The sequence below is a fragment of the Callospermophilus lateralis genome, chromosome 17, assembly GCF_048772815.1.
Source record: "Callospermophilus lateralis isolate mCalLat2 chromosome 17, mCalLat2.hap1, whole genome shotgun sequence".
NCBI classification, from domain to species: Eukaryota; Metazoa; Chordata; class Mammalia; order Rodentia; family Sciuridae; genus Callospermophilus; species Callospermophilus lateralis.
In genome coordinates this window covers 76,392,719-76,412,271 of record NC_135321.1, presented here as the reverse complement: position 1 = coordinate 76,412,271, position 19,553 = coordinate 76,392,719, and the positions used below count along the sequence as shown (strand labels likewise).

Below are 19,553 nucleotides of genomic sequence, written 5' to 3'. Positions count from 1 at the left end.
TTATTTGAAGCAAGGTTCAGTGTGTGATATGTGGATGTGTGCATGTTCCTGTGACATGCATGGATTGCATGGTTCACATATGTCTGTGCTGTGTATATGTGCACACACATGCATCATTCATTTGGAGTGTGATGCCTATGTTTATATGATACATGTGCCATATGTGCTGTGCATCTGCCTCCACATCTGCATATATGTGAGAGTCTGAGTATGTGCATGTGAATGTATGTGCACACATTTGCTTGTGCATGCTGCATACATTCATGTGTGTTTATGCAACACATGTGCATACTGTGTACATGTGTGCACATACATGGGCACACACATATACATGTGCATGTGTATGCAGGCTTTGTAAATGCAAGTGAATGCATGTATGGAAATGCAGTCTGTTTGTATACGTATGCATGTATGTATTTTGCGTGTGTGTGTGTGTGAGACAGCCTTTATAACAGGAGATCAGGACTCTTCTACCCAGTACTCTCAGGCTGTCTTCACAGAGAAGGATGAGGCTCATGCTCTACACTCCTGCTTTGGCCCCACTGGAGACCTCTGGTCCTCCTTGGCCTACTTTTTATTTGGTTTGGTGTGGGCTGTCAAGTCCCCACGGGGCAGATCCACAGTTCATGAGGAAAGGACAGACATACTCTGGTGGGACAGGGTCCTCCTGGGCAGGCCTCCTCCTGTGTGGCCCCTGTCCCCGGCTTACATGGCAGGGGACCCAACATTCTACAAAACATGCTGCACATCTGGCAATGCTGATTGATGCTATCTGGCAGGGTAGCCAATCACTTCCCAATAACTTCCATGAAAGTCATCACAAAGCAAATTTTAAATTTTTATTTAAAAAAAAATCAGTTACAAATATCCGGTGACAAAATGTAGCTCTTCTGAAAAAAAAAAAAATAATGCAAAATGCTGGTGGAGTGAACTCTTTGGGAGTTTGGGGGAACCGAATATCCAGCAGTCACCTCTGCAAATGAAAATCCAAGTGGATTTGCAGTCACTGGGGCCGAAGACCATGGGAAGTCACCATCCAGCAATTGGGTGATGAGAGTGAGCGGAGAACACGCTCAACTGAAACCACAGGCAGTGACCAAGCACTGGACAGAGGTTTGTTTCTGCCTTAGAGACGTTCGGTTGTGCTGGGGGTGAGGTATCTGTGGCACCCACAGTCAATGGGATGCAGCCAGGGTGGCCTGGGGAGTCAGGACCTACTAAGAAGGACCAGAAGGTGACAGGTACATGGAGTGAGCCCGGCTCCCTGGGAAATAGAGGGTTAGAACATTCAGAGGGGTAGCCCGCGAGTGGAAACGCAGCTCAGGACAGAAGTTCTAGAAGGACTTGGAGATCTTTCCCCCACTTTCCAAATTTAACTCTTTCACAGTCTAAATTCTTCCCCGAGGTTGCCTTTCTCTAACTGTGACTCCAGGGAAAGGAAAATTATTCCTGATGGTAGGACACATTTAACTTCACCGGCTGGCCACAGTGGACCTTGTGCTCACAGGACCATGTTCTCCCAGGGGAGAGGCACTGGATAGTCCCAGGACAGAGGAACACATGACCTTCTGCAGCGAGCAAGGCTCCCGCATCCCAATTCCCCAGGCACCTTCTAGACAAGTGTCAGCCCTGGACTCCTGGGAGGCGTGTGGCCAAAGGTGCCACAGATTCACACCAGAAAAAAGACAAGAAGCACAGCACCTGTTCGCTACACATGGGCATCCATGCTCCTAGGAGCAGGTGGCCTTTATTAAAGACACACTTAGGGTGAAGTGACTCAGAGCTCAACGGCAGAGCGTCCATCTCTGAAGTACCCATCACTTTACCAAATCCAGCACATCCAGCCCTCCCTGGCATGATCCAAATCTATCAATGGCTTCACCAACAGAGACCTTCCTCACTGATCTTTGTAATTTCAGAGACTGTAAATGTGCTCTGAGGATCTGCTCAGTGAGTTCAGCACATGGGGATCCTCTCTTCAATGAAATGAGTGAATGGTCGGGTAGCACAATTCCAAAAAGTGTGGCTGGTTCCTAAAAATTTCCTAACACAACAGCTCATGTCTTTTTTTTTTTTTGGATTAAGCAAAGGTATTGATGGCTACTTTCCTTCATACCTCAAGTTAGGAACACGGCTTCCTCTGCCTTCCATGGCTATGTGTATGCTTTAAAATGCCTTAGGTGTGAGATGTGTCCAAGATTATGCAAACCTACAGACATTGAAATACCGGATAAATAGCTTTTTAACTTTCAAGGGCCACAAGACTGGTATTAGTGGGTGATGATTTATGTAAGATCAAACATTATGTCCAGGATTCAAAGACTAACAGAATTCTCAGGTCTTGTATCTTTAACCTAAGGTCACACTTAGTCATAAATAAGGGCTATCTGTGGTGAGGATCGAAGTCTTTGGTTTTATGATGACTGACACCCTCTTTAGAAACTTCTCTTTCAATGGCTTTGGTGACCATGTTGCCCTCTGCTCTGGTGTGACTATGCCCCCGAAGTTCATGTACTGGAAATTTAATCCCCAAATTCACATGTTAATGGTGTTTGGAGGTGGGACCCTGAGAGGTGATTAGGAATGGGCCAAGAGGATGGGGATTGTATGGGATTTGTGGCTTCATAAGAGTGACTCCAACTGGCATGGCTCTCTTCACGTGATGCCTTTGCTGTGTTATGGTGCAGCAAGAAGCCTCCTGCCAGGTGCTAAAACCTTGATCACTGGGCTTCCCAGCCTCTAGAAGTGTGAGAGAGAAATTTTTCTTTATAAATTTCTCAGTCTCAGGTGTTCAGTTATAGCAACAGAAAATGGGTTTAAAAAAAAAAAAAAAGATGGAATTCTGGCTGCAGCCCTTCTGTAGAGGGTAAACTTCGTCTTGAAGCTTGGCCCATGCTCAGTAGATGGCAGCCTGATCACTCTGCTGCCCGCGATGGGACATGGGATGAGGGCAGCCTGACTCCGCTATGCAATTTCCACGCGGAACTTCATTCACTAGTCTCCATAAAAGCACAGAAGAACAATTTTTAAGACCACCTGCAGGGGAGAGGACTTCAGGGGATGTAACCTCAGCTGATGTACCCCCAAAGTCCTCATTTCTCATCTAGATGATGCTTCTGTCCCATAACAAAGAGCAAAAGCCACACTCAGGCTTATTATTGTTAATGATTGGTGTTGTTATTTCACTAATTGGCTACATGCGTAGAAACTGTTCTGGCTGAACTTTTTTTTAGGCTTCACAGCAAGCACTTTCTCATCTGGACAGCTTTTCTCTGGCCAAGGATCCGTCTTGGGCTGTCAGAGTCATGTTTTAGGGGAAGTCGGCTCCCTCTGCCGGTCCCTCCCCTTCCTTCATTTCTGAAGGCAGTGCTAGCTGGGTTGGAGCCATGGGGCCTGCCCCCAGGTCTCCAGGGCTTTCTGCAACCCAGGACCTGGAATGACCCAAAAGGAACCTGGAAACACCCCAGAACCAGTCTGCACAAAACCACACAAAGGACACAACCAGCCGGGCAGCCCCTCAAGCCAACATGTCCTCTGTCTTCTTGTGGGACCCCGTTGGCTTTGCGGTTGGTGAGTCCTAGGACAGGTTCTGCTTAAGAAGTCTCCAGCATGTTCCACGGGGGCGGCTCTCTCCACCAGCAGCTGGAGATGGAAAGGCTGGAAAGGGTTCCTATGAATCCAGGCTCCTGGACGGAGGGCAGCTGTGGGCAGGCTCGGGGCCCTTAGTTGACCACGTCATAGTAGTAATTGCGCAGCCGCAGCTCCACTGCTACAAACCCGGGCCTCTTCTCCACCCTGGGAGAGGGAGAGACGGGTGTGGGTCATGGGCCTGTGACAAGCACTTTCCAAGCTGCGGCCTTCGCAGGCCCAGATTTCAAGCAGCTGCGCCCCCTGGTGGTCCCCTACGGTCTTTGCGCCCATCACTGGGCGATCACAAGCCCCTGAGAAACAGATCCCATCGGATCCCACTCCAAATCTGTGGAACCCAAATCTACATTTTTACAAGATCTCCAGGGGATTCATGTCCACCTTGAAGTTAGGGAAAAATTTTTACTAGAACTCAGAATCTTTTATACCCTAAGTTCTTGGAATCTCCTGGTGATGCCAGCATCTGAAGATGCCTCACAGGTGAATGTGGTGCAGACAGGTAGCTCTGAAAAACAGGGACATAGCTGCAACTCTCCTCCCCACACTCCTGCTGGTGGCTCTGAGTCTTCTGATAGGGGCTGTTATATGAGTTCTTATTGAAACTTCCCCCATTTATTTGGTGCCCAGGATTGAACCCAGGGGTGCTTAACCTCTGAATCACATCCCCAGCCTCCCTCCTACCCTTTCAAAGGCAGATCTCGCTAAGTTGTTTAGTTAGATCCTTGTTAAGTTGCTGAGGCTGGCTTTGAACTTGCCCTCTCCTGCCTCAGCCTCCTAGCTGCTGGGATGATAGGAGTGCATTACCAGGACCAGCAAAATTTCCCTCTTTTCACGGCTGAGACAAAGACCCAAGCATTCTCTATTGCAAATCTTAACAGGGCAAGGCCTTTCTTAGAGCCAGTGAGGTGCTGAAGTCAGCAAACTACAGGTTAAGGTTTTTTGCAATCCTGATCTCTAAAAAGACATTTACAGCTACCTCTGCTTTCCGTAACAGGAGCAGAGGTCATGGAACCCTTAGGAGTACAGTCCTACCACATGAATTGGTTCCAGGACCCCCAAGGACACCAAAGTCCAAGGATGCTTGAATCCCTTCTACAAAATAGTACGGTATTTGCATATAACCTAGGCATGTCCTCCTGTATGTTTTAAATTGCCTCTAAATTACTTACAATATCTAATATGAAGTAAATTGTATTTACTATGGGAATAGTCGGACTGTATTGTTTAAGGAATAACAATAAGATAAAGAAGTCTGTACATGTTCAGTGCAGACATGATATTTTCCATATATAGAAATCTGATCTGCCGTTGGCTGTACCTGTGAATGGGACACCCCTGACATTGAGGGATGACTGTGTTTCCTACAACCTTGAGACTATCCTTGCTTAGAAGTTATCTTTCTCATTTTGCAACACTTTTCACTATAATGCAAGTGGTTAGAGTTGCCCAGCAGGGGAACTAGAACCTGAGGTTAAGCGGTATACAACTGTCCTCATTTAACCATTTTGACCCGAGACAGCTGCAGTTCCACCTAGTTCAGTCTAGACACACGGGAATAACCAAAGAACATGCCCAAGAACCAAGAATCTCTATTATAAGAGCGGTTTCTGCAAAACCAAGATGGGCAGTTTTGTCAAATGCCATCAAAATAAATGGTACTGCCAATATCTTTGGAATAGCAAACATTTCAACAGCAGTTCCTGAGAAGCTAATAGCCCTTCCAATCATGGCCTTTGGGCCCACAGACTGCTGTTAGAGAGCATGCCCCGTGGCTCCCGGGTGCCATTCAAGCTTTTTGAATGCACCTGGATTCTGCTCAGGGGCTGTGTGGGAGGTAATCAGGGAAGGAAAATGCATTGCACCCAGAATGAGGGATGCCCTTTTGACCCTGCCTGTGCTAGGTGGCCTGTGGGTGTTATGTGATGACCCTGAGCCATGCTCTCTGGCCCCTGACATTGAACCCATCTGTGATCAGGAGAATCTCCTAATACACTGTGGAACCAGGGGTGCTCTCAGATGGGGCAGCCAACATTGCAGAAGCCAGGATCCCTCACCCCACCTAGTGGTCCCTAAGATCACTCCTCCTGGGGACACTGTAGACATCTGTATGTGTAAACACATTCTATGTCATTAGCACAAAGACAAAAGTCACCCAGCAATGCCTTCCTAGAACATGTCCATGTCGCTAAGGGACATCTGACTGTATCTCAAAGAGGACAGTTCCTGGCCCTCCCCTGTTGTTGTTTAGGAAAGGGCATATCTTGATGCATGACAAGGTAGAATTCGTGCTTCCTGTTCATGCCAAGTGATGGCATCATCCTCCATAGCTCTTGGATAAGTTGCCAGCAGTATTGAGTACTCACTCGTATGTCCAGCACAGGTTCATCAGATCGTACATCTCTCTGGGACACCCCTGAGGGCACCCCATCCGCTCTCCTTTCTCCAACATGGCGGTAACTTCACTTCCTTTCATCCCCTAAGACACGCAAAATACACAGGAGCTTTTGAAACACATGTTAACCAACAAACTCAAATAACCACCTCACTGCCCAAGACACAAAAGAGTATGGGCTGTGTGGTGTCAGTTATATAAGTCACAAGCCAGGAGCACAATGATGTTAGAAGTTAGGTCCGGTACACAGATTGGAGGAAGAGCTATATGTGGGGGGCAGAGAATGGGGTGTTATGGTTTAGACACAATGTATCCCCCAAAAGCTCATGTGTGAGACAATACAAGAACTGTCAGAGGTGCAATGATTAGGTTATGAGAGTCCTAACCTACTCAATGGATTAATACACCAAGGGATTGCTTAGGGTAACTGTAGGCAGGAAGGGTGTACCTAGGGGATAGGTCACTGGGGGTGTGCCTTTGAGGTTTATATTTTGTCCCTGGTGAGCAGAACTCTCTCTTTCTCTTTGCTCCCTGATTACCACGTTCTGAGCTGCTTTCTTTCGTCATTCCCTTCCGCCATGATGTTCTGCATCACCTTGGGCTCAGAGCTATGGAGTCAGCCATCTATGGACTGAAACCTCAGAAATGGTGAGCCCCAAATAAAATTTCCCTCCTCTATGTTGTTCTTGTCAGGTACTTTAATCACAGCGACAAAAACAAAACAAGAACCACAAAAAAGCTGATTAGAACATGAGGATATTCTGGATTTCTGCTCTGTTTCCGCCTCTGGGGGCTGATTTCATGGTGTGCTTCATTTGTGAAAACTCACTGAGCTGAATTTGAGGATCTGTATACTTTTTGGTGTTACACTTTGATTAAAAAATCTGAGACGTGTAAATGAACTGTAAATGTGTTACTGTCAATAGTCATTGTTTATATTTTAGCTCTAGTGAAACATGGTCTGGATATTTTATGCATATCTATATGTGTGACACACCATGAAGAAAATACACCGTTCCTTTCAGTCCGTGTAAACTGAGGTCATGTTAATAACCACTGTCAAAAGGTGAGAAGAGACTCAGGGTGCCCAGATTTCATGATTGTCAGGTTCTCGGGCAGATAATCTGGTGCTTATCTGTCCTACAGGCCACATAGTTTAGGAAGGAAGTGTGTAGACATAGAAGACTCACACGATAGGGCTTCTGCCCATAGGAGAAGGCTTCCCACATCAGCACGCCGAAGCTCCACACATCGCTTTTGCTGGAGAACTTGTAGTAGTTGATGCATTCGGGGGCATACCACTTCACGGGCCACTTCCCGTGGGTCTGGGCCTGAACGCAAAGCAGATGGAGAGAAAAGCCATGTGAACCATGGTTTTATCCCCATTTTTTATGTGGTGCTGAGGATCGAACCCAGGGCCTCACATGTGCTAGGCAAGTGCTCTACCAATGAGCTACACCCCAGCCCCCTAGAATCAGAGTTTGATAAGAAAATTTTGGCATGGTTACTAGGGAATTTTCTTCTTAAAATCCTACCGTAATAAAATAAAGAGGAGGTTAATTTACCTCTGGACTTTTGACAACCTGCTGTTGTGAACATCAGGGACTCATTCCTACCTTGTAGTAGTTTTCATCTGCTTGCAGTGCTTTGGAAAGCCCAAAGTCGCTGATCTTGGCATAATGTTGAGTGACCAGCAATACGTTTCTTGCAGCCAGATCTCTGTGCACAAAATTGCACTCCTCCAAATATTTCATTCCCATGGAAACCTGATGAACCAGCTCTATGATGTTCTTATCCTTGACGTGCCTGAAGACCACAAGGCTGCCGTTAGGGACCGTGGACGGTGATCCTCAGTCCGCCTGCACACTGAAGATGAGACCCTTCATCCCTAATCTTACAGAGGCAGCAGGGGCAACCTCGTTAACATAACGCACTTCCAGATGGAACTCCATTTTCCTGGTGTTCAACAGGTTTGATTTTCACAGCATGTTTTGAATTGAAAGGAAGGTACCTTAAAGGTGTGGTCATGTTCTGCCCAGCGAGGGCAGACTTCTTGTCCAAATCATCTGAGGGGCTGATTCTATTGCTGAACCGGAAGTGTGGGTAGAGAATGAGTAAAGGAGGACAAAAATGGGTGGATTACAGCTTATTTCTAAGTAACAAGAACTAAAAAGAACTGGACCCATAGACTCTGCCTCCTCTCTCGAGGTTTCTGAGCATCGACTACCGTGGGAAGGTGCAAAGGGTGAGGTTTCCCATAGAACTCAGGCTGTTCTGGGGTCAGCCGGGGCCCTGTCCCTCAAAGCACAGCATCTTGGCCTCGGGGCACACTGCCATACCTGTTCTGCTGCAGATACTTGTTGAGCGGACCAAGCTCTGCCATCTCCATGACCAGCATCCAGGACTCGGCCTCACAGATGCCGATCATGCGCACGATGTAGGGGTTGTCGAGCTGCTGCATGACGTTCGCTTCTGCTAATAGTTCATTCTTCAGGGCGGGGTCGTTGGCCTCGTTTTTCAGGATCTTCACAGCCACTGTTTTCACCACTCTGAAAAACAGGGCATAGCCTGTAGGGAACTTTCCAGAATGGCTCCTGTCTACAAAACTATCTTCCATGAAGAATGATTCCTTTGCAGAAGTGATGTTATGCAAATACCTACAACAGCCAGGCGTGGTGGCTCATGCCTGTCATCCCAGTGGCTTGGGAGGCTGAGGCAGGAGGACTGCAAGTTCAAAGCCAGCCTCAGCAACTTAGTGAGGCCCTCAGCAACTTAGCAAGACCCTGTCTCAGAATAAAATATTAAAAAAGGTCTGGGGATGTAGCCCAGTGGTTGAGAGCCCCTGAGTTCAAACTTTGGTACAAAAAACAAAACCAAAAAATCTGTAACAGAGCGCATCTTATAAAGCCATGTGAGGAATGCCTAGTCTTCTAACCATGCTCTTTCATTTTACAGATGAACAGAGTAACACCACATTACTTACAAATAATGGTAGGGGACCATGCTAAAGAATGCCCCAAATCAAGCAAAACCCTAAATGGTAAAATATTTAAAGAGCATCTACATAAAACCAACCATGACATACATGGATTTCTGTAACATCTTGTGATTTACCAATCGAGATTTATGTGATTATAAGATTCCTTTAATAGCAATGGAAAATGAATTTCTCAGTGCAGAATTATGAAGCATACATTGTTAAAGCTCACAGTTAGAAAAAAAAACACTTCTTTTTCCATCTGAAATTTGTTAATTTTAAGCAAGCTTCAACTTAGTTTGCAAAAATTAAGATTTTTTTATATTCCAACAAAAAGCATCACTTAGATCATGTTGAACTCTTGAAAATATTCCAATATAGTGAGGCCTCAATAAAATAATAGAACTTAATTGTACATGATTTGAAAAACTGCACCTCTCTGTGATACAATTCCCAGGAGCATGGGAAGTATCTTGTTGAGCTCCCAAACTAAAGAATACAAAGAGAAATATCCAATAAAATAGATCAAGTAAAAGAATAGGAGACTCGTTCTGACACACTAGAGGGAAAAGCACGCATAATGTCGGTGAATGTCAGTAGTTGACCATGGCAGTTGCTTTCACACAGACGGGTTCAGAACATTACCAGCACCTCAGAAACCTTCCTGGATCCTCCTGAGGACATGGAGTTACCTCTTTTTGCCTTCTCTAGACAGCTGATTATTTTGCTTTTCACATTTGGGTCTACCACCCATTGGGAACTGGTTTTGTGTATGGTATGAGGCAGGGGTCAAAATTAAGAAGTACAAAATCTCTCGACTCTTGCAAATGTTTAAGGAAGAAACAACAAACTCTTCCAGAAAAATATTAGATGAAGGAAACTCCCCAACTCATTTTGAGGCCAGCATTACTCTGATGCCAAAAATCAGATAATCACGAGAAAAGAAAACAAATTGACTGAGCTCCTTCATGAACACAGATGTAAAAATTCTAAGAGAAAAATCAATACATTAAGTTCAGTAACTTATGAAAATATATAATGAACAAATAACGAACAAGGAGAGTTTATTCCAGGAATGCAAGGTGGTTTAACCTTTGAAAGCCAGTCAGTGTAATCCACCATATAAACACAATAAAGGAGACAAACCACATGGTGATCTCAGTGGAGGGACAGTGTTCAGTAAAATTCGGCATACATTCATTCTTAGAGAAAACTCTGAGAAGTGCAGGAATAAGAGAACACTTCTTTATTCTGATAGAGAGCAGCTAAAACCTATAGCTGACATCACTCCTAATGGTAAAATATAGGAAGCTTTCTCTGTTCGATCAGTGGCGAGGCTACTGCCCGCTTTTATCAAGCATTGCTTCACAGTTCCTGATTAATACATAAGACACACACAAACATAAGGATTGGACAGGAGGAAACAAAACTGTGATTATTCATTATTCATGGAAGGATGGCTGTGCTTACTGACTAGAAGACTCAGTATGGTGAAGATGTTATTTGCCCCAAATTAACCTAGAGAGCCTCTTCCCTCCCCACACCCTCTAGTGGAAATTATGTACCTATGTCTATGTTAATACTTAATTAAGCAAGGAATTTAAATATGACCAACTATAACAATTTGAAAAAATGTGTGCCTAAATACATGAGAATTAATATTCAGTTTAAAAAAAGATCGTGATTACATACATATATAAAAATAAGCATCGTGGACAATGTGTGTATATATATACATACATATATATACCCCATACACATATGCTATGCATATGTACACACATATGGTAAATGCACATGAATATACATACACATATGGAGGGTCAGCCTCAGAAGCAAGGGTTTCTGTGTATGCTTTTTCCTATATGTTTTTCTTTTTTCATTTACATTGCTGGGGATAAACCCAGGGCCTCTCATATGCTAGGCAAGTTTCAGCCCTAGTCCTCATCTATATTTTTGATCTTTGAATCATGCAAATTACCTACTCAAGAAAACATCACTTTTACAAAAATTTCTTCCATCGCAAATAGAATGAAACAATGAACCCTATCAAACCTGTATTAGTGTTTTTACCTATCTGAAAAGAGGGTTTGTCTCAAAGGACTTTAGAAATCAGTATTTTTACGGGACATTCTCTGTGGGATTCCTTCTAAAGATCAAGTAAGATGCAAAGTCATTTTAGTAATGTAGGAATTTTAACTGATTTATGGTACATTGTGATTTTCAATTATACCAGAAGAAAAAAATATACAAATTATCCTAATGGTATTTGGAATTAAGAATTTTCTAGGTAAGAAAATTGAGACACATTATAAAATCCCCCCAAATAAGTGAGAACGCCATACTGTTGTTTTATTTAAATAAGATAATTCACGTGTGTATACAGGTGCATATTAAACTTCAAAACAATACACATACTAAGTGGAGTAAAGAGTGGTGGTGTTTGGGCATGAATATGCTGTTCTCACGCATTTGCTTATTTCCGTTCCCCAATTTCTATAAGGTACATGTACTAAAACTAAAATAGTTCCTACACCCATAGTCAGTACACATATGGATGCTCTCATTATAAGAATACCGGAAATAAACAGACTTTATGCTGTACAGAGAACTCAGCCATGTTAGGCCAAATTTTAAGTTCAGGACTAAATGAAGATCATAGATGCATTCTTAGAAGTTTCTAGAACGTTTGCTCATGGGGGGAGGACGATAGCAAAGGGAGCACCGCTACTCACTTCTTCATTTGGTAGTAGCCCTTTTTCACGGTCCCGAAGTTGCCCGAGCCCAGCTCCTTGTCCTCCAGAGTGAGCAGGTTCCGGTCCAGGTAGACCTCCTTGGGCCTGATCTCCTCGGGGTCCGCGTAGGGACTCTCGTACACCTCTGTGTCCATGGGCATGGCTTCTCTCTGGGGACCTGCAGCACAGTCCAGAAACACAGCCCTGAGGTGGGATTCCCTGTGAGGGTCACCCCCTTGGTCACCGTGGGAACGCAGGGTGTGGCAGAGAACTGAAGGCCGGGCCGGGAGGCCTCAGGAAAGGGTCCTCGACCCCAGATGGAACAGTGGGCTGTGGTGGCTTTAAATCAGGTGGTGATGGGACATCCTTCCTGCTGAGAGGTGCAGCCTAGGTCACCTCTCCTCGGTGGCCTTTACAACTGCGTCAACAGTAGAGCGCATGGGAAGTGATGCGCGTGACTTCCAAGGACATGCGACTTCTGCCTCATCTGTTGGAAACCTCATTCCTGAAGTCCTGCGGTGACACGGAAGGTGTTCTGAGGCCACCGTGCTGTGAGAAATTCCACAGCAGCCCAGTCACAGGGACCAAACAAAGAGGACCTGTGAGTCAGGGGAGACAGAGACAGGCTGCCCTGGCCTTGCCCTGGACCACCCGCAGGGTCCAGCCTGAGTCTACCCCATTGGGCAGATCCAAAGCCCGACCTACAGAAGTTAATTAAATGAGATATAACTGGTTCTCATTATTTTAAAACACTGTCTTAAGGTGTTTTTATAGCATTAAACAGACTCCAAGTTCATTAACAAAAAAAGAAACTTGGAGATAGATGCCTAGAGGACCCAGGAAACCAGCCAAAGCCCACTTCTGAGACCACGTCATGACGGGTGTATCTCCAGGAACTGGGTCTCTTCACGGCCTCCCTGAGCTGGTTTCCCTCCACACACCTGGAATAGGGCAACCCACACGTCTCTTCCATTCCCACACCTCTGACTGTGCCTTCTTCAAAACTAACAGTGGACACACAGGGCTTTCCAAGAACATGACCCTCTCAGAACTGCAAGTAGAGCAGATGCAAAATTTCAAAGGGAGACATTGTGAAGAAGACTCATGGATGTTGCCCACACAGCCAGCTTATGGAGAGGGTCTTGATTGTAGCAGACTATTTCAACAGGACCGTCCTGCTCACGGACACATGACATCGCTGCTACCACTGGACAATCGTCTCACAACTACAGACCATGCGGCGAACTCTGGAGCCAATTCTACACACACAGGTGCCCATACACTTTGCTCTTTGAATGTCCAGGGAATAAAAGTGTGTTTCTCACCTCTCTCTGCAGCCCAGTGTCCTCGTTCTGGCTCATAAGGGTTGAAGGACGCAGTGCTCTCTGGCCGGGTCCTGTGGGATGGGGAGGCCTGAAGCACACAGATGACCCCATGTCAGTTTTTTTACTGGCACACACTCAGGTAGGTCTGAGTATTTTTTATTTTACAATAATCACAGTTGAACTTATGCAGGGAAGACAAAGGAAAGAATTCAGAAGAATGAAAAGGAAAATAAAAAGGGTTATCTCATTCTTCCAGCGACTGTTTGGTTCGTGGAAGGACTAAATGCAGCTCATGCTGAGGTCCGGCTGGGGTCTCAGAGGGTGTGGGGAGAAAATCCCCTCTGTTCAGCTAGAATTCCCTCCCCACTTCTGTGGCTTTTCACATCAGTTTCCCACCTACCAAAAATGCTGAGGATTTTCATGCTCCACTTGGATTCATTTTCCTGCTCTAACTCTGTCACTCTGATCTTATTTTACATGGAAATTATTTAAAAAGGAAAATTCAATACCCACCAGCTGCTACCATCTACTTCCTAAGTCCAAAGCGGGCATGCACATTTTACTTCCACCTGCTTCTGTGGCTGCGGGGGACATCTAGCACCATCTGAGTTGATGCTGGCAGATAGCCCTAGCCAGGAAGCTACAGGTCCCAAAGTCTGGCTGCCACCAACCAGGGCCATCGCAAAGCTATGGGTCCTGTGAGACGAGGAATGTTTTTTGATTACCTGAAGGTAACAGAAGCCCATCTGAAGCAGAGCTTTGCCGGTCATCACAAACTTGAATAATATGCATTTGATTAACATCAGTTTGCATCATGAAATAAATGGGGGGGGGAAATCTACTCCTTATATTCCTAAGGACTCTCCTTCTTGGACACATTTATCCTGAATTTCCTGACCCATCTTCACCTTTAAGATAAATCAAGGTGATTGGGCTGGGGATGTGGCTCAAGCGGTAGAGTCCCTGCCTGGCATGCGTGGGGCACTGGGTTCGATCCTCAGCACCACATACAAATAAAATAAAGATGTTGTGTCCACTGGAAACTAAAAAATTAATATTAAAAAATTCTCTCTCTCTCTCTCAAAAAAAAAATTAAAAATCAAGGTGATTGCTACTAAATTTAGTTCACAGAAAATCCACAATCCAATCCCTCCCTACTACCCATTGGTATGAACTGAGTAGCAACTTTATTTATCCCAAACACTGGCCAGGAAGAAATGAGATAACACGAGATTTGGGGGAAATTTAAAGAAACAGAGAGACACTTAAGCTTAACATTACACCGTCACTTATCTTACAGGACACACTAAATCCTCATCCGCCTTATTGGTTATAGGCTCAGAAACCAACGTGTAACAATGCGGTCATAATGTGCCACAGGGCCACCCGGCTGTGCATCTCTGTGCATCCTGATGTCCTCCTCTCCTGTTGAGGGCATGGCCTCCCGCAGTGGTGAGGCTAAAGGACACGAGGTCTTATCTGTCAGAGGGACAGCATCAGATCTATGTTCTCATGCCTCATCTCAGCATTCTTATTGAACTGTTTAAAAGAACCATCACAGATCGAAAATGACAAAAGTTCCCGGAGGTATACTATTCATTGCCCGCATGAGTCTCTGCCATATGCATGATGGGTGCTCAATAAAAATGTATTAAACAAGCACGTGAATGGATGGATGGGTGGGCGGGCGGATGAAAGAAAATCACTCCTTGTAAGTGGGAGGTGCCAAGTGTAACCTAATATTGATGCTAAAACGAGTTTTCTCTCCAGACTTTAATAGAGGGGAGTAGGTACAGATAATTCCAAATGACAATCTGCCTCTTTTAAACATTGTATATGATTTCACTTCCAATTTGTAATACAGTTACCCTGTTTTCCATCCTTCCTGCTGAGTTCCCTCCCTCAAACAAACTCTAAGCTGGAATACTTTTTTAAAAGTTGTTTTTTAGGTTAACATTTACTATAATTTCGAATACTTTGATCTTCCCTATAGGAAAATTCTAGATGCCAAGGCAAAACTCGAACAGACACAGAGTTAAAGGATGCCCCAGGATAGGCCACCAGGGAGGAAGGGACCCTGAATCCTTGCCTTAAGAACTACTGTCTTCTGCTCTCTTAGGACATTATCCTGAGGCTTCAGCCTCCACCCCAACAGAATGTTCTCCAAGCAAGGGGACCTCAAAAAGACTTGTTACAACTAAATCACAGTGCAAATGCCTAACATAGAAATCCCGCGGAAACAATCTTAAAACAGAGGTGAAGTTGTTTAAAAAGAAATACTGGAATGAATACAGTGTATAAAGACTAAGTAGGAATGGACCCAGGGAATCTTAACTCCTGGACGTGAGTAACTCAGACTCAGATTGGCCGTGTGTTACGTACTCCTTGTCTTTTGGGGCTTATTATGGACAAGGAAATAGATTGGGGCTCTCCTCTGGAAATTTGGGCTCCATATTTTCATCAAAGGTGACTCAGGGCTTCAATCTATGCTGCCCAACACAGAGCACCCTGTGATAAGGAAGCCTCAGGGTTCAGCCACAGAGAGCCCCGAGTCCCTCCATTAACCACGTCAACTCTTCCCTATCTGGATGCCTTCATCCTCAGCAGCCCCTGCTTTCTGGAGCCTGATTGGATTGGAACAAAAGATGGCACTGCACTTGGCAGAACGTTCTGTGGCAGAAATGGGGGTTTTCCACTGAGTCAGGTAAGAAAGCAATGTCCATTTTATGATGAAGATGATACAAATCCGAGTTTCACCTTTCCCTAAGGGGTCAATAGGCCATTTGGTAGAAACCCAACAACAGCTTAAACCTCGGAAGTAAAAACTCAGCTGACGAGAACAATTTGAGGCCTCTGTACGGAATAAACACAAAGGCATAGTGATGAATTAGGAAGGGATTCATTATCGCGTAACATTTAATGAAATGTTAATTTTAGTGAAAAAACATGGCTGGTGAGCACTACTATTCCTCGCCACTTCCTTCTGCTTTTTATTTGGGGAGATCTACTCTGCCCTGATCAATACTATCATCTTTTCTGCATAGAGAACAACAAGGCCTAAAGGAAATGCAGACAGTTCCTTTTTACCCAGTTTTGCCAACACTCAAAACAGAGAACACAGCTGCTGGGCGCCACTAGGTGGCACCGGCTACCTGAGCTTCTGACTTTCCAGGAACTGGAAACTTAAATCTCATCGATTCAGGTGATGATAGCCTATTCCATAGAAATAATTTAAAAGTCACGTTTGATTATAAATTATGGTCCCTGATATTATATTGTTTAGGTTTAATTGAAAATAGAAAATGTTTTCGACAATTTTTTTTTATTAAAGTGCTTGGAATTTGGAAGTAAACCAGAGTAGGGGAAAAAAGAATGCTCTTATGGCACAGATAGATGGGCTAATTCCGCGTTTCCTGGTTTCCCAGTACCGCAAGTGTCCTGCGTTTATTATCTAGATCCTGATTTTTACTGTCAGGTTCTTGAAAGGTGTTTTCGAGTTGGCAGCTGTAGTCATACAGGTGATAACATAATCGTGATTGCAGCCAGTCAATTTCAGAGCTACTGGCTGCAGTAGACCATGCGTGGCTAGCAGCAGTCTCCAGTGGAATGACCACAGTCATTCCAGGCTGTGGGTCAGTATTAGGGTTGTTTTAGATGCACAAAAGCACATGTGATCTGCACAAGGCATCTTCTCTTACGTGACAGCAAAGGTGTAAAATCTGTCCCTTTAAAACTATTGGATACCCTTTCTCGGTGACGTTGCCTGCTGGCTTGGCACTGCCAAGTCAAAAGATGTGCCTGGAGAATTTCTGTCGTCCTGTTCTCTCTGTGGGGCCCTAGGAAATGAGTATTTAGAGAAATGTTTTTAAATATCTCAATTACCCATGTATGTGTTGAGTAAAACAGGAAAAAAAGTGGGTTTTAATGAGAAATTTGGGGACACATCTCAGTCTAATCATCTTAGGAAATGCTTCTTTGAAATGCGAAGCTGAAAAGCCACCTTCGGGTCTTTAAGGCCGATGGTCAAATTCTGCTCATTTTTCTTAATAGGATACATTTTTATCAATGTTTTTATTAGTGCATTATAATTATGCATAATATTGGGGTTAGAGGATGGATACAGTTTTGTGCTTATGTTAAAAAAGACAAACAGAATTCCAGGACTAATGACAAGAGGGATTTGATTCTATGTAAGGACTACCAGGACTTATATTCTTTAGTTAAATTCAGTTATATAAATATAAACACATGGGCCGGGGTTATGGCTCAGAGGTAGAGCGCTCACCTAGCAGGCTTGAGGTACTGGGTTTGATCCTCAGCACCACATAAAGTAAAATAAAGACATTGTGTCCACCTATAACTAAAAAATAAATTAAAAATAAATAAATACAAATGTGATACTATTTTTTAAAGAAAAGTTTAAAATGCATCTGACTCTTGTTTTTATTATGAAAATTTCGAATTCTCTAATCATTTGAAGATCAAAGCATACTTTTCATTAGCTGTATAGATGCTAGAGTTACTTTAAGTTCCAACACATACTTTTTATCTGAATTGTTAAAAACAATTGTTAATGTTAAGCAAATTAACAAGTTAAAAGTTGTTTACTCCTGAGTATAACAGATGGGCTATTTGACATAATTGTCACAATTCTTTAATCATGAACGGTTCAACAATGGAAAGTTCCTCATCCATTTTTGAAAACATAAGTATGAATTCTTCGAGATTATTCCTGCTGAATCATTTAAATATTTAATCCCTATTTTAAATAATATAATCCTGCCCCCTTGCCAATTATCTACTGATATTTTTGGCATCTATGAAAACTTGAAGCATTACCAGCATCTTCTGTATTCTTCCAGAATATTTCACACTGTCAATACTATCCATCTGTCTATCTATCTATTTATCTACGACTTTGCTTTTTAACAGTTAACATTGTATTTTGGAAATAATTCTAGATTTCAGCTTCTCTCACAGTAGCAATTTTACATAACTGATAACATTTATATCCCATTGAAAGACATTTAAATTATTACAGGAATTTGACAATTTTCAGCATTAGAATGAGCACTTTCATATATATACATCTGTGATACGATTGTTTTATGTACTTCTAATTTCCATAGATGTCACAAAATTGCCTTTCTTGTAGATGGTATCATTTCATGTTTCTCTAATAAAGTGTAGTGTAATTCACCACACCCTTGAGACACAGCATACTAAGCTTTTAGATTTGGACCAGTCTCAGTTTCATACAGGCAAGAGTTTTCTATAGGATCACGAGGTTCCATCCTACTCGTGATCCTCCCTGCCTCCTGGACATTGGACTTGCTTAGCCTGCTCCCATAACCGTATAACCATAGTTTTAACTGTATGCCATAGTTTTAACTTGCATTTCTCTTACTATAAACTTGAGCAACAGTTAATATATTAAAAACTATATATGTTTACTCTCAATTACTGACTGAAATACCCTGCCCATTATCCTCTTAGATAGTTGAATACTTCCCTTATTGATTTATAGAATCTCTTTATATACTAAGGAAATAAATATTCTATACATGTCATTGTTACTATTTATAATACTTATTCCCAGTTTTTAAATTTCTCTTTTGGCAAAGTTATGGCTCTTATTGTGTATATATTGGTTTATTTTTATGAGGTCATATTTACAGATTCTTAAACTTTCTTTAGACATTCTCTGTAGTCTAAAAAGGTATACTAAATCTTATTTTCTAGGTATTTTCTTAGCTATTGTGAGGGACCTTAGCTGGCTTAAGCCTACTTAGAAAATGACAGAGGTTTGTCTTCTCACAAGACTGTTTTATTGGTTTTTCATGGTGATGGGTTTTTGAAATGACAACTTGGTTTCCCTGAGCTATAGTCATTGAATCAAACAATAGTCTCAGCACTGTAGTGAAAGAGTTCTGCAGATTTAATCACCACACCTAATCGGTTGATTTATGTTAAGAAGATTATCCTGGGTGAGCCTGACATAATCAGTTGAGGGTCCCTAGGAAGAGAATTTAGGTTTCCCAAGAAAGAGAAAGGGTAGCCTAGAGAGACTGACTGATTTTGCCAGGAGAAAACAGCTTTGGATATGCCTCTGAGGTTCTAACCTGCTTCTGACCTTCCTTTCCTAATAACCTGCCCCATGGACATTGAACTTGCTTAGCCTGCCCCCATGATTTTTTAAGGTACACCCATGTAATACATCTGTGTGTACACTGATATATTATCAGTGTGTATGGATATGCATATTACTACACATTACTCTACGTGTGGAGCCATGTACGCAATACACATGTGTGTTATTTATAACACATATACATGTGCATACATGTATAAATCTATGTAGTCAGTGTGTGTACATATCATATATGCATACTGTAGGTGTATGTGTGCACATATATGCGTGTGAGAATATGTGCATATATGTATGTCATATGTGTGCTCTCTGTGTGTACATATAT

The 19,553-nt window shown here is 43.2% G+C and overlaps 1 protein-coding gene across 2 annotated transcripts in view; it reads right to left on the bottom strand.

The window, feature by feature from the left end:
* Window positions 1–877: 877 nt before the first annotated feature.
* Syk (spleen associated tyrosine kinase) overlaps window positions 878–19,553 on the bottom strand; it is an 82,205-nt gene continuing 63,529 nt past the window's right edge. For both annotated transcript variants that reach the window (XM_076836599.2, XM_076836601.2), the window contains 7 exons: window positions 13,078–13,165; window positions 11,753–11,930; window positions 8,380–8,589; window positions 7,657–7,846; window positions 7,231–7,371; window positions 6,012–6,124; window positions 878–3,795 (listed from right to left, as the gene is read on the bottom strand). In XM_076836599.2, the coding sequence (XP_076692714.1) occupies window positions 3,723–3,795; window positions 6,012–6,124; window positions 7,231–7,371; window positions 7,657–7,846; window positions 8,380–8,589; window positions 11,753–11,930; window positions 13,078–13,165 (993 nt within the window). In that variant the 3' untranslated portion in view covers window positions 878–3,722. The remainder of the gene's footprint in view (window positions 3,796–6,011; window positions 6,125–7,230; window positions 7,372–7,656; window positions 7,847–8,379; window positions 8,590–11,752; window positions 11,931–13,077; window positions 13,166–19,553) is intronic.